This window comes from Pleurodeles waltl, chromosome 6, assembly GCF_031143425.1.
Source record: "Pleurodeles waltl isolate 20211129_DDA chromosome 6, aPleWal1.hap1.20221129, whole genome shotgun sequence".
NCBI classification, from domain to species: domain Eukaryota; kingdom Metazoa; phylum Chordata; class Amphibia; order Caudata; family Salamandridae; genus Pleurodeles; species Pleurodeles waltl.
In genome coordinates this window covers 59,027,437-59,042,154 of record NC_090445.1, presented here as the reverse complement: position 1 = coordinate 59,042,154, position 14,718 = coordinate 59,027,437, and the positions used below count along the sequence as shown (strand labels likewise).

The 14,718-nt window shown below is 45.2% G+C and overlaps 1 protein-coding gene across 1 annotated transcript in view; it reads right to left on the bottom strand.

The window, feature by feature from the left end:
* LOC138299193 (butyrophilin subfamily 3 member A1-like) overlaps positions 1-14,718 on the bottom strand; it is a 798,776-nt gene that overhangs the window by 268,689 nt on the left and 515,369 nt on the right. Inside the window, exons 20-23 of the mRNA XM_069237291.1 lie at positions 3,583-3,603; positions 3,479-3,499; positions 1,741-1,761; positions 1,635-1,655 (exon numbers count right to left, since the gene is read on the bottom strand). Coding sequence (XP_069093392.1) covers positions 1,635-1,655; positions 1,741-1,761; positions 3,479-3,499; positions 3,583-3,603 — 84 coding nt within the window. The remainder of the gene's footprint in view (positions 1-1,634; positions 1,656-1,740; positions 1,762-3,478; positions 3,500-3,582; positions 3,604-14,718) is intronic.

The following is a 14,718-nucleotide window of genomic DNA, read 5'->3' as shown; positions in this document are numbered from 1 at the left end:
TTTGTGGGGGAACACTGTACCCAGTCAGAACTACCCATCCTTATCCTTCAATGCAGCTCCTGAGTGATTTACTGAGAGACAGCATACTTGTTTAGACAGTTCATGAAATATTTTGGCTCTCAATTGAACATGTCCAAAAGTGCATGTTGACGAAAAGCACTGACTATGAGGCACAGAGAGTTTTCTTTTATCTATGCACTAAGCCATTAATAGATTTACATGCTGTGGACTGTGATACCTTGTCATACTTTTTCAAGAAATTAAATTTAGTGACCGCAGCTATTCTCTGAATTTGACATGGCATCCATTACTATGGCCTGTGACCTGGTGGTCCAGTGATAGGCAGACTACCAGGCCCAGGTTTCAACCTGGTGAGGCCACTCTAAATCAAGGAGCTTCACAAGATTGAATGGGTGGAGTATTGGCCAATGCATGAAAGTTCAAAATTATCTTCTAAACTGTAAATTACACCTTTCTTTGTCTTCCTGTATGCTCCAAGTTACCAAGATGACAGTCTTACACAACAAGCCGGATATGGCAAGTTTATAGGGGTGAGGCAATGCTTATTTTTACGCAAGGCAGCCCATAGACAGAGTTCAGATCCTCTTTAAGGCCAAATAGAAAATACATCCAGACAGTTGAAGGGGCCCATATAATCAAAAGGGAGGGCTTCACATTTTCATATGAAATCCTGACACACATAAATTAGCTGAAAACAGTAGAGCAGATCTAGAGAGGTCAATACGTCTCGAAGTAAAGACGAGAGACAAACTCTATGTATCATTGTCAATCTTCACTCTTAGCATGATATTAATCAAAAAAGAGAACGTTTGTATTGTATTCCTCTAGCTCTTGTGACCAGGGCAGGCTTTAGGGTGGTGCGAGCGGTACAGCCGCACCGGGTGCTGACCTGGATTGGGGAGCGCTGACCTCCGGGGGGGGGGGTCGCTGTGCTTAGCAATACCTTATGAAACATGCAATTTAAAAGCATCTGCTGAAAAGTTCCTTGTGCGTCCAGCCTTCGGGAAGCCATTAACATGTCAAGATACCTCCTGTGATTAATGTTACTACTAGGGAGAGAGATGGGATTTTTGTCTAGCGGCAGCTTTGACTCACCATAAAGTACAGTTGAGGGTTAATATGCCTGCTGCAAAGAACAAAATTATAATTTATTTGGATAGCTTAGTGGATTAGTAAAGCCAGCCTTTACAAGTGCTTTGAAACAAATGAATGTATGTGAAAAAGGGGAGCTATGGAGAGAAGAGGGGCACATTTGCTGGGTAGCAGTAAGGGAATCCGATGGAGTGGTATTGATGAGCAGGGCGCTAAACAGACTAACGGACGGGGTGCCACCAGCGCTAATCCAGGCCCTGCTGGTAACCCACTCTAATTTCAATAGTCGTTTTGGAAACTGTTAATTTCTTTCTAGGAAATAGTCCAGTGTCAGAGTATCAAGGAACAGAAGGAATTCTACATTTGAGAGCTTTAGGCAAAAAGCTATTAAGGTTCCTGATTATGATTCCACAAAAACTGTTTCCAAGCTTGAATTGTGTTAGATGATCTACAAAATATCATGTGAAGAGATCAGAAAGCATCCAGTGCCTCTATATTAATAGAAAGACCATCACACTCACCTTTTTCTTTCTGGAGGTTGTCTATGTACACAAAAACAAATGATTATGAGCACTTCAGAATTAGCTTTTTTTTAAAAATCTATTATTGCTCAATTTGTAAACTTACCTCTTGCTTTAATTAAATCGCCTGTCAGAGAAAATATAGAGAAGAATAATTTAATCTTGTTTTGAGGACGTGCAATTTATTTCTGCATTGCCTACTGGAGATAGTAGGCAGATGAAGGACATCCCTGAAAGCGTAGGATAAGCTCCCGTGGAGGATTTTCTAAATATTGTTTTTTCCAAAAAACAAAGCTTCAGAAGTGTGGTATTTATAAGATATTTGTGCTCATAAGGCTTGATTTGGAACTCTGCTGATGGGTTACTCTGTCACAATGGTGACCAAACTCTAAATCTCATTCTATCCTGTGCGATTTAGATTTCAGCGGATGGGTTATCTATCACCGTTGTGACAGAGTAAACTGTCCTCTGAGTTCTAAATCAGGCCCGTAGTCATAGATAGTTTATTTGTTTCCAACTGACCTATAGCTTTCATTTTCCTTTTCCAAAAACTCTCAATGATTGTCATGGTAGTTTGAAGAATATAACATAAGCTGCCCTGAACTGTAATGGTTTGTGGTCCATAACATAATAATAAATTCAATTCAGATTATAAAATATTTTAAACACATGTGATAAAGAATATGTTCACAGTTTTTAAACCTCACAACTAATTTAAAACATTATAGAATAATTTGCAAATTCTTTATTTTGATATGTCTACTCCTATAGCCAGTGATAGGTTTTACATTTCAAAATGGGCATTTCTAAAGATTTTGAAGCTTGGGTCGAAGAATATAATTTGAGTGAAATCCTTTGGTATGCGTTTTTATGTTTTGTGTTTCTGTGCATAGGGAATGCTGTTGTTGATTGAAGGAGACATAGTTTAACTAATAATCCCTCAGCAAGTTCATGGTTGCTCTCACCCTTCTTGCAATGCAATTTAGCATACCCTTTTCCTTCTGGAGAGTGTCTGAAATAAGGACAACAAATGTGTTCCTCGTGCAGATTTTATACTCCTTTGCACCAAATTTCAAAGGTAAATTTCACAGGTTATTGCACTCTTGAATGCTAAAACATTTCCTCAAGTGTAATTCTCTGAATTCAAGACATTCACAAACGTTATGAGCATAATGCTAAAAATGATCGGTTTAAAACATTCCCAACACAATGAGCATTTGACAGGAAAGGTTGAACAGAACAAAGTAATGTGTATTTGCAATATTACAAGACCTACAGCTGTGTGCCCATCTCAGGGGCTGTGTAAAAACATTGGGACTGATTATGAGTTCGACAGATGGGAAAGCCCATCTGTCAACCTCCCGACAGGTGGCCACCCCCTTTGTGGCGACCATCCCACTGGAGCTATTAGGAGTTTCCTGCTAGGTCGGTGGGCAGAAACCATAGTTTCCGCCCGCCAGCCTAACAACAGACAGGCTACATCATTGTCTTTGGCTCATAATCAAGCCGGCGGCAATGCTCTAGCTGGCAGGGTGCACCAGCGCTCTCGCAATGTTCACTGTCTGCTTTGCAACGGTGCTGGGCGGGTGGGGGCCTGCACTGCCCATTCCAAGTGCATGAACAGTGAAGGGGCCCCATTGTGGCCCCCTGCACCTGTTCTCTGCCAGCCTTTTCATGGTGCTAAAACCTGGAGGTCTTACTGCCACGGTTTTAATGTGGCGGTCAGCTCTCCACACCAGCCTGACCACCACAGCGAGGCTAACAGTCTGAATACTGCCAGCCTCGTAGTGAGGCCCATTGTGTCTTCCATGCCTCTATCTTAATAGAAAGACCATCACACTCACCTTTTTCTTTCTGGAGGTTGTCTATGAACAAAAACAAATGATTATGAGCACTTCAGAATTAGCTTTTTTTTAAAAATCTATTATTGCTCAATTTGTAAACTTACCTCTTGCTTTAATTAAATCGCCTGTCAGAGAAAATTTGGAGAAGAATAATTTAATCTTGTTTTGAGGACGTGCAATTTATTTCTGCATTGCCTACTGGAGATAGTAGGCAGATGAAGGACATCCCTAAAAGCGTAGGATAAGCTCCCGTGGAGGATTTTCTAAATATTGTTTTTTCCAAAAAACAAAGCTTCAGAAGTGTGGTATTTATAAGATATTTGTGCTCATAAGGCTTGATTTGGAACTCTGCTGATGGGTTACTCTCTCACAATGGTGACAGAGATCCCCTCCACCGAAATGTAAATCTCATTCTATCCTGTGCGATTTAGATTTCAGCGGATGGGTTATCTATCACCGTTGTGACAGAGTAAACTGTCCTCTGAGTTCTAAATCAGGCCCATAGTCATAGATAGTTTATTTGTTTCCAACTGACCTATAGCTTTCATTTTCCTTTTCCAAAAACTCTCAATGATTGTCATGGTAGTTTGAAGAATATGACATAAGCTGCCCTGAACTGTAATGGTTTGTGGTCCATAACAGAATAATAAATTCAATTCAGATTATAAAACATTTTAAACACATGTGATAAATAATATGTTCACAGTTTTTAAACCTCACAACTAATTTAAAACATTATAGAATAATTTGCAAATTCTTTATTTTGATATGTCTACTCCTACAGCCAGTGATAGGTTTTACATTTCAAAATGGGCATTTCTAAAGATTTTGAAGCTTGGGTCGAAGAATATAATTTGAGTGAAATCCTTTGGTATGCGTTTTTATGTTTTGTGTTTCTGTGCATAGTGAGCACAGCCTTACTCACTGGATAGGGGAATGCTGTTGTTGATCAAAGGAGACATAGTTTAACTAATAATCCCTCTATGGAGCAAAATATAGTCCCCGCCATCAACATAAGCAATTGTTGCAATGCAATTTAGCATACCCTTTTCCTTCTGGAGAGTGTCTGAAATAAGGACAACAAATGTGTTCCTTGTGCAGATTTTATACTCCTTTGCACCAAATTTCAAAGGTAAATTTCACAGGTTATTGCACTCTTGAATGCTAAAACATTTCCTCAAGTGTAATTCTCAAAATTCAAGACATTCACAAACGTTATGAGCATAATGCTAAAAATTATCGGTTTAAAACATTCCCAACACAATGAGCATTTGACAGGAAAGGTTGAACAGAACAAAGGAATGTGTATTTGCAATATTACAAGACCTACAGCTGTGTGCCCATCTCAGGGGCTGTGTAAAAACATTGGGACTGATTATGAGTTTGACAGATGGGAAAGCTCCCGTCAGGTGGCTCCCGACAGGTGGCCACCCCCTTTGTGGCAACCATCCCACTGGAGCTATTAGGAGTTTCCTGCTAGGTCGGTGGGCAGAAACCATAGTTTCCGCCCGCCAGCCTAGCAAGAGACAGGCTACATCATTGTCTTTGGCTCATAATCAAGCTGGCGGCAATGCTGTAGCTGGCAGGGTGCACCAGCGCTCTCGCAATGTTCACTGTCTGCTTTGCAACGGTGCTGGGAGGGTGGGGGCCTGCACTGCCCATTCCAAGTGCATGGACAGTGAAGGGGCCCCATTGTGGCCCCCTGCACCTGTTCTCTGCCAGCCTTTTCATGGTGGTAAAACCTGGAGGTCTTACTGCCACGGTTTTAATGTGGCGGTCAGCTCTCCACACCAGCCTGACCACCACAGCGAGGCTAACAGTCTGAATACCGCCAGCCTCGTAGTGAGGCCCATTGTGGCTGTGCGCAAACACAACTTGGATGATGCATTCATAAAATTAAACACTGAAACATATGTTTCACATGTTTTATGTGTTAAGTTAAAATCTGCAGCTTTATCAAGAATATTGTAATGAGTAAAGGACGGCCCGGGCAGCCACGATGTCCAGTATTGTCAGGCATTTTGTTATCTGTATGTCCTCTGGGAAGGTATGTTACCTGTTGTTTATCATGATTTTTATAGAGCATTTTTATTTAACTCATCTAAAACTAAGCACAGTGCACTTTATTGTTGCTTTTCCCTTGCAAGGCACTTTCTTTCGTACATTACTGTGTTGTCCTTGTGATAATACTTCAAGACAAAGCTCATGTCACTGTATGGCCTTTTGTACATTATATTTAGTCCAACGTGGCACGTTTTTTACACCAATCCTACGACAGGCACATAATACAACTTATATTTTATCCATGACTATTCTACAGAAATTAGAAACCCCTGATGTTTGCTTTGCACTTCTAAATTTTATTAGAAATGCGAGTATAGGGAGCAAGTGGACCAAATCAAAATATACCTTCTTTATGACGCTGAATTTATTATAGTTTCATATAGTTACTGATTACATTTTTTACTCTAATAGTTTTCTTGTACTGTATTGTAGCTTGTTTTAGACAAATTGTTGTAATTGTTGTTTACAATATTTCTGTATTTATTGATTTTATGATGAACAAAGTAAGTAATTGTGGAATCTTGTTCTTTTATGCCTATTTTAGCTTTGACTTGACATGACTTGAAACATTGAAGAATACTTTTTACATTATTATCAAAGATTTAAATAGGAAACAAACCATATACGACATAAATAACATACACACAAGAAAGCAATGATACTTAGAAACCCAAAAAGGGCTGCCCTTCTCACAGTCCTGATTCTAATTAGGCCCACCAAAAGCCAATAGAATAATTAAAAAATAGTTGCCTTTGTTTCTGTTTCATAACTGTGGAACGGGCCATTTCTCATAATCCTATGCAGCACACTACCAGCAACATTCTATATGTCTTCAAGCATTTCAGCATACTGGGCTAGTCCAACCAGAACACCAACGGGATTAATGCCCATGGAAGGTCCAGCCTAAGACAGGTAGGTTAATTACATTGTTATGTGTATAATCAAACTTTTCAGTATCCCTTCTGAGGTATCCTACACAACCACTATCAGACACAGTTTCTGCTCTGAGGGACTTGAAGTTAATAGAAATCCCATATTACCAATTTAAATCATAGCCAAGAGACCATTCCGTCATCATAGGTTTGTCTCTGTCTCATTCTTCTGCTTGCGTCTTATAAATCCCCTAGCCATAGATGATGCTGACGTCCACACCAGTCAGATGCAATAAGGTATAACCTGAAGCCTAAATTTTTCATATGTGTCCATTGAGAAATCATGTAAGATTACAGCAGCTTCTTGATAAAGAAACGTATACGGATGCAGCTCAGCCACCTACCTTTGTAGGAATCACACACCAAGTGGATGATTTACAAATCTTGCATGTAATGCAGCACATTACCCACAAATGCTGCATTGAGTTAGAGGGTGAGAGAAGGACATTCAATCAATGAGGATTTATAAAGCACAGCAATTCATCCATGAGGGCCTCAAGGTGCTGGATTTGCTTGCTGCTTCATGGTGCTCTGTTCATTTGAACAGCCAAGTATTGAGTCCTTCCCTGAATTCCTGGAGAGATGAACATTCCTGAGCTGCAGGGGAAGGTATTCCAGGCTTTAGCCACCATATCTACAGTGCCATATTTACAGTGCTATGGAACTGTCTTCCATTTTCTGTAACACTGGCACACAATCAGGTAGCCAAATGCTATGCACACATCTTTGTGCCATAGTACAAGGATATGTGCATGAGTCTAGCACAGATTTTGAAGTGGATGGGTACACTTCCAATACAAAACACTATGCTTAAACTAACTGTAAAACATTTTCCACCTTGGATGCGTGATGTACAGTACAGAACACACACAAAGTGGGAAGCATTATGAGAAATAAAAGCATTTCACCTTTTTAACAGCTGCTTCTAAGTGGCATTATTTTTTGATGCAAAACCCTGTCTTCTAATGTTAGTAGTTTATGTTTTGCATCAAAAAGCATGGATGGCTGCATGGGAGTGATCACGTGCCATCCATGTAATGCCTCCTTCATGGCAAGCAATGCAAAGCAGTGCTTAGTGCTGCTTTGAATTACGTTTAGGCAGCATTCCACTACAAAACAGGTTTTGTGCAGGAGGGTCAACAACAAAAAAAACGATGCACTTGTTCTCCTGAATTTTGTGATGCAAATGTAGCAAACACTGTTTGTAAATTCTGATTTGCATTTCATTCCGGAGCAGGCACCCTGGCAGGAAGGCTCCTTTGCCTGTCTCAGAACAGGAGACTCAATGAGTGAAAGTTCAACTGAAGCATTTTAACGATTGGACGGTTGATTGTCTTTTTCTAAAATGAAGTGAGACTGGGGGAATGGGCGCCCCACTTTCCAGGATTCCACGGCCACCGTGGGGGTCACGCCTCATAGATTGAAGACCTCTTTTCTAGAGCCACGGTCAGTGAATGCTTATTGTCATGTTGGGCAGCATCACATAATTTTGTTATCAGAGTCCAGTGTGTGGGAGTCGTTGATAAGATTTGGAGTAATCAAAACATCAATGGTTCCTCCACGAAGAAGAAATAAAGGTCCTTCAGAGCCACCTGAAAATGGTAATAAATAAAGCTCAGTAGTAATGATTGATGCTTAGAGCATGAGAGATCAGTCATGTCAATACATTGGCCTGTTGGATATAGATCCCCTAAGGATTTGAGCCCAGTTCCCTGCACCACAGCGAGAGCACCAACTTCATGGGTGACTGATGTGTCAGAACGGTGTCACAGAGGAAGTGCAGGTGCATACAATGGAAGTGTCTTAGCACGGGCACCTGGATGTCGCCATGCTGTTGTGGTTTAGTTGATAGTGCTTATTTCCCCTTTTGCCATCATTGGGTGTTTGTGTGGCAGAACAGTGTTCAATGGGAGAGGGTGGGCATCATCTGCCTCTACAGCTATGTCTGGGATATGTGTCTGAAGATAGATACATAGTGATTTTCTGTCCACCAGGGAAAGCGGCATTCTGGACCACAGTGATATCAGTTCTCCCAATTTTGACACTACCCCATCATAATTTTCACAGGTTACTACTTCAGGGTCTCTGTGAATCCATACACACAGATTCTTTACTTGGTCAGCACTACATTGTAAAGGGAATTCTAGTGTGTGAGGCACCATGTTCGGTGTCAGGGGAAATATGATTTACTTTGTCCAAATTATTCTTTGGTCGGAATACCACTCAAACTGTCTATATTCAGAAGTACTGGCTCTTATTGTAGATGAGGATCCCATATATATAGCAGCATGTTGTTTGAGCATAGCAAAACATTGATAGGATGTAAACGGGATTGAAGAGCAGCTTCTTCATGTCATTGATGAATTATGCATGCTAGGGGATCTAGAGCCAGCGTAAATTAGATCGAGACAAGGGGCTTTAGTTCTGAGGTATGGCCATTGACAGGTACCCTTGCCAGTGGTGTGGTGTATAGTAATTTCACCCATTTAAGAAAAGTTTCAGGCGTGCCCATGCAACCTGATAAAGTTGAAAGCTTTGGCTGGGGTCAGATTTCAAAGGCACAAAGCTAGTGCAGGGTGCCTGCCTGGGGAGGAGCCTCCACCCAGGAAAAGCTTTGTGTTCTGGTTCCTGAGAGCAGAGGCTCTCACCCCAGGAATCCAAAATCATATCTGGTTGTGGCAAGCTGGTTAAGACCAGTCAGCAACCTTGGTTGCCAGGGCTGCTAGGTTCTGCAGGGGGCACCTCTAAAATTCCCTCTGGGTACATTTTATAATGCATCCATCAATGGCATTAGTGTGTGTTTATTATTCTGTGTTGTTTGATACCAAACATGCCAGAATTCAGAGAGGCCATCATGTAGCTGAGGAACTCATAATGACCATTGTCCAGCGCATGCATTTGCTTTGCTTCCCTGTACACTTACTATGTCTAAGAATTGGCAAAGAGACAATACGGACATATTTGCTCATGCACAAATATGCCCTCACTTGCATTATAATGCATCCTGCCTTAGGGCTGCAAGGCCTATCAGAGGGGTGACTTACCTATATTGCATGCAGTGTTAGGGGACAGGGCACTCTTGGTGAGTATACCTTATCATGCACGTGCATTGGCAGTCTGCATGAGGCTCGTGTGGAGCTTCTCAGAATGGCACAATTGGTGCTAGAGCTCTGGGGGGGCCCTGTTCAGTACCCATGCCCTAGATAGCAGGTGTACCATTTATTAGTAACTTACAAGGGTGACTGAAGTGCCAAACATAGTACAGTTTTGGGGAAAGAGATCTGGCCCTGGGAACCTGTTTGCAGGGGCGCAGGGCACTTACAGTTCAAAACCACCATTTTCCAGGCAAAAAGTGGTGGGGTAGCCATGTCAAAAGATGCCCTTTTTCAGAGAGTCTGACTGCATATTGAGGTCTCCACCCCAAAGGATAGCTGAGGGCATCAGGGAAAGCAGTCTATTCCATAATTGAGTGTAGAATTCGGGGTCATCTATGTTGGGGCCATAAGTGTTAACAGGTGCCACACAAGTTGCCAAGCAGAATAGCATACCTGCCACAGTCACAGTCATCTGTGTCCATGTACATGATGACGAAAGGTACTCATTGTTTAATTACAATGATTTCATCTGTAGACTATGAGAACTAAGAGGAGGCAAGATGAACTGCTGCCCATCGGGCACCCACTGTTTGCTCTGTCTGTTTTGTCAAGTATGTCTCATGGATAAAGGCAATTTGAATGTGGTGTTTGTCTAGATGTGCCAGAACTTAGCACATTTTGCGGGGTTGCTAAGCCCCCATGCGTTCCATGTTATGAAGGATATGCGGCAAGGTGGATGGGCCATGATAGCATAATGAAGTTGAATGATCCTGTGCTGTATGATGTACATGAAGTGACGTCCTAGGTACATGGTTATGGTAGCGGCATGTCACTATGAAAGAAAACAATAAACAGTAAGAGCTCTGCCATCCCACTTCAATATCTCAATCACACTAAAGAAATGCCAAGATCCTGAAAGGAAAAAATAAATGTACAAAATAAAATAACAACATTTGGAGTGTACCTCCCCAGCAAACGGGGATGGCCGTATGACAAATTAGGTATCGTCTGCTAGGTCCTGTATCCTGGAGCTTACAGACAGGTAATATTGGGAAGAGTTCCAAGGAGCCAGACCTGGTGTCCTCAGTGTAAGAGAAGCAAAAGGTGTTTTAACCACAACACTGAGATAAGTGGGCAGCCTCAGTAAAACATTTACACCTGTGCCAATGCATCAAGGCGGCCCACTATGTACATTTTAGTTCAAAACATCTCATGAATAACTTGTGAAATCGATGGTATCTGTGAATAAAAAGGGTGTTGTAGGGTCAGCCCTTTCAGTCATTCCTGTTGTTGATATCTTTGTTCGGTTTCTCTTGATGGTGTTTGTAGAGATTTGTGAGGAAGACCTTTGCTGCCTTTGATGTGGGAAACATTTTTGAGGCTCCATGATGCTCAATACGTAGTTGGGTGGGGTAAAGCAGGGCACAGGGAAATTCTTCTTGTTGAAGTTTATTTTTGATGGGGAGAAATCCGTTCTTAGCTGCCTGCACTGGTGACGGATAATTGGGTTAGAAGGCCACATTATTTCCCTTATGGTGGATGTCACTTTTTTTGCGTGACAGGTGAAGCACAGTGTTGCAGTCCTGATAATTTAACAATGTTGCGATTATAGGTCGAGGTTGGGCTGCCAGGGATCTGTGTGCCTGCTCCACTACTAGCGTATTTTTAGAATTGGTCTGTACCAAAAATGTCTTTCAGTAAATTTTCAATATACGGTTCCATCTTGCCAGTGTTTGTCAATGCCAGCATTCCTGTAGTTTGTAAATTGTTATGGCAGGAGCACACCTCCAGATTGTTGTTCTTTTCCTGGATAACTGTTAACACTTTTTCCATGCTCAGACACTTCTCAAGCATTGAGTGAACATTGTCTTCTGTTGTGAAGAGGCGCTGCTCCATTCCAATGACTGTTTGTTTGCCGGGTTTGGTGGTCAGACTGTCTATACGAATCTTCAGAGTATCAATTTTCCCATCAATTAACTATAGAGTCTTGTTGGGGGTTTTGGTTGTTAGCAGGTTTCAAATGTGAGGCACAGTTGTGTCTTTTAACCACTTTCCCCTTTTGGAGTGCCAATACCTATAATAACTATGGTGGTCATTCCAACCCTGGCGGTCGGTGTAAAAGCGGCGGCAAAACCGCCAACAGGCTGGCGGTAAAATAAATTGAATTCCGACCCTGGCGGAAACCGCCAACAGAGACCGCCACATCAACACACCGCCCGCCACGGCGGTACAAACAAACAGCGCGGCGGTCCCCGCCAACAGACAGACAGGAGTCAATGTACCGCCCACAGTATCACAACCTACCAATCCGCCACCTTTTCCGGGGCGGTAGCCCCGCCGATAAAAACACGGTGGAAACAGCCATTTCGAACGGAAAACGCTCACCTCCATACACCCCACGAGGAATCCGGACAGCATGGAACCCGAACTCCACATACTCCCAGCAATAGTCTTCCTGCTCCTCTACCAGGAGCACGAACGCCGGCGCAGAAGACAACGGTGAGTACTGCACCTACGACACAGGGGAGGGGGGAGGGAAAAAATTACGGGGACACACATACGTGACACACCCACCCCCACCCTCACCCACTACAACACACACATCAATGCATAGCAATACATCACAGTTACCCCCCCAAGCCCCCTGGAAGAATGCAAAGACAAAAGGAAATGATTGGAAACATTGAAATATATTGCAATACAGCCATAAAAATATATATACACATCAAAAACTCTCATATACAGAAATGTACAAGTCCGAGCATTGTAGCAGGCATTGTCCGTGGACCACTGGGCCCAAATCACATGGGCAAAGCCCACACAGGATACCTGACTCCAACGGAGAGAACACTGCAGGGGCATCAGATAGCAAAACTACAGGCACCTCAGGGGGAAGGGAAGGGGGGGCACCTCAGCCAGATGAGTGCACGACGCCAGATCAACGAGGGGCCTCCATGGCCACTGTTCAATCCTGGGGAGTGCAAAGCCACAGTCTCACAAGTCCAGACAGTGGGTGGGCTGCCCACTGCTCAATCCTGGGGAGTGCAAAGCCACAGTCTCACAAGTCTCTTCAGTGGGTGGGCTGCCCACTGCTCAATCCTGGGGAGTGCAAAGCCACAGTCTCACAAGTCCAGACAGTGGGTGGGCTGCCCACTGCTCAATCCTGGGGAGTGCAAAGCCACAGTCTCACAAGTGGATAACAGTCTCCACTGGTTCTGGAGGGGGCCTGGTGCCCAGAGTGCCTCGTGCAGCCCTGCCCGACACAGATGCGGGCCAGCCCCTGCCGCTCATGGGCCAGCGGTGCCTGCGATGGAGTGGCCAGTTCAGCGGTGCTTGAGATGAAGGGACCAGTTCAGCGGTGCTTGAGATGAAGGGCCCAGTTCAGCGGTGCTTGAGACGGCGGTGCCCAGTGCAGCGGTGCTTGAGATGAAGGGCCCAGTTCAGCGGTGCTTGAGACGGCTGGGCCCAGTTCAGCGGTGCTTGAGATGAAGGGCCCAGTTCAGCGGTGCTTGAGACGGCGGTGCCCAGTTCAGCGGTGCTTGAGACGGCGGTGCCCAGTTCAGTGGTGCTTGAGACGGCGGTGCCCCGTTCAGCGGTGCTTGAGATGAAGGGCCCAGTTCAGTGGTGCTTGAGATGAAGGGCCCAGTGCAGCGGTGCTTGATACGGCGGTGCCCAGTTCAGCGGTGCTTGAGACGGCGGTGCCCAGTTCAGCGGTGCTTGAGACGGCGGTGCCCAGTTCAGCGGTGCTTGAGATGAAGGGCCCAGTTCAGCGGTGCTTGAGATGAAGGGCCCAGTTCAGCGGTGCTTGAGACGGCGGTGCCCAGTTCAGCGGTGCTTAAGACGGCGATGCCCAGTTCAGCGGTGCTTGAGACGGCGGTGCCCAGTTCAGCGGTGCTTGAGATGAAGGGCCCAGGTCAGCGGTTCCGGCCATGGCGGGGAGGTCATTTGCCACCTGTCCTGTGGCTGGCGGGGCCCTCCTGCCCATATGTCCTGTGGCTGGCGGGGCCCTCCTGTGCAGCTGTGCCGGGGCTGTTGGTGGCCTCCTGCCCACCTGGGATGGGGCTTGCGGGGCCCTCCTGGCCAGCTGGGCTGATGGCGGTCTTGTCGGGCGTGCTGCCCTTCCCAGCCTTCCCTGATCGCCTGTGGCCCTTCCCCACTTTGGGCGGTGTGCCAGCTGTCTCCACACTCCCTGCCGGAGTCCTGGTAGGGGTTTTAGTCCCTGGTGTTTTCACCCTCTCGCGCCGGCCACTGCCTATCTTGGGATGTTTCTCCGGGGGTGGCTGCCCTGGAGGGTGGGGCACTCCACAGTCCATGGCAGACTGTGATGACAGGGGCCGGTTTTGTCGTGGCTGAGGTGCTGACTGTAGCCCTATGACATGGACGGGGTGGGGGAGTTGGTGGAAAGAGGTTGAGTTTGGATAGGAAAAGCTTTTTTGGAGCAGTGGGACGGATAGGTGTAGTGGGTATGGGAGTGGAGGAAGAGGTTGTGGTTGTAGGAGTTGTAAGTCTGGTGGCTTTGGGTGCAGGTGCTTGGGCTGGAGGCTGTCGTGAGGTGGATGGCTGTTGGGTGGGTGGCTGCCTGCGTTTGTGTATCTTGGAAGAGAGGGTCACAGACACACTAGGAGAGGACACAGGGGACTTGTAAATGGCAGTGGGGGTGGTGACTGCACGTGTGCGGGGGGTTCTGGTGTGTGTGCTGCTGAGGGACGTAGTGGCTGAAGATGTTGTGCATGCAGGTGTGAGTGGAGACGTCACAGGGAGGGAGGAGGGAGACGAGGAGGAGGGGGACACAGTGGAGGCAGTGGGTGTTGGTATGTCTGTATGTGGATGTTGCTTGTGGGAGTGCCTGTGTGATGTGTGGTGCTTATGTCTGGCTGAGCTTCCCTTGGGTGTTGAGGTGTGTGCAGGCTGGTCTGATGGTGTGTCTGGGATAGGCAGAGGTACAGGTGATAGGGTATGGGTGGAGGAAGTTGGAGGGGGGAGGCTAGAGACAGGGACAATGGCTGCCATCAGTGCTGAGGCCAGAGTCTGAAAAGCTCGTTGAAGGGCCGCCTGACCAGAATGAATGCCCTCCAGGTATGCATTACTCTGGTGCACCTCCCTTTCTACACCCTGGATGGCATTCAAAATGGTAGACTGCCCAACAGTG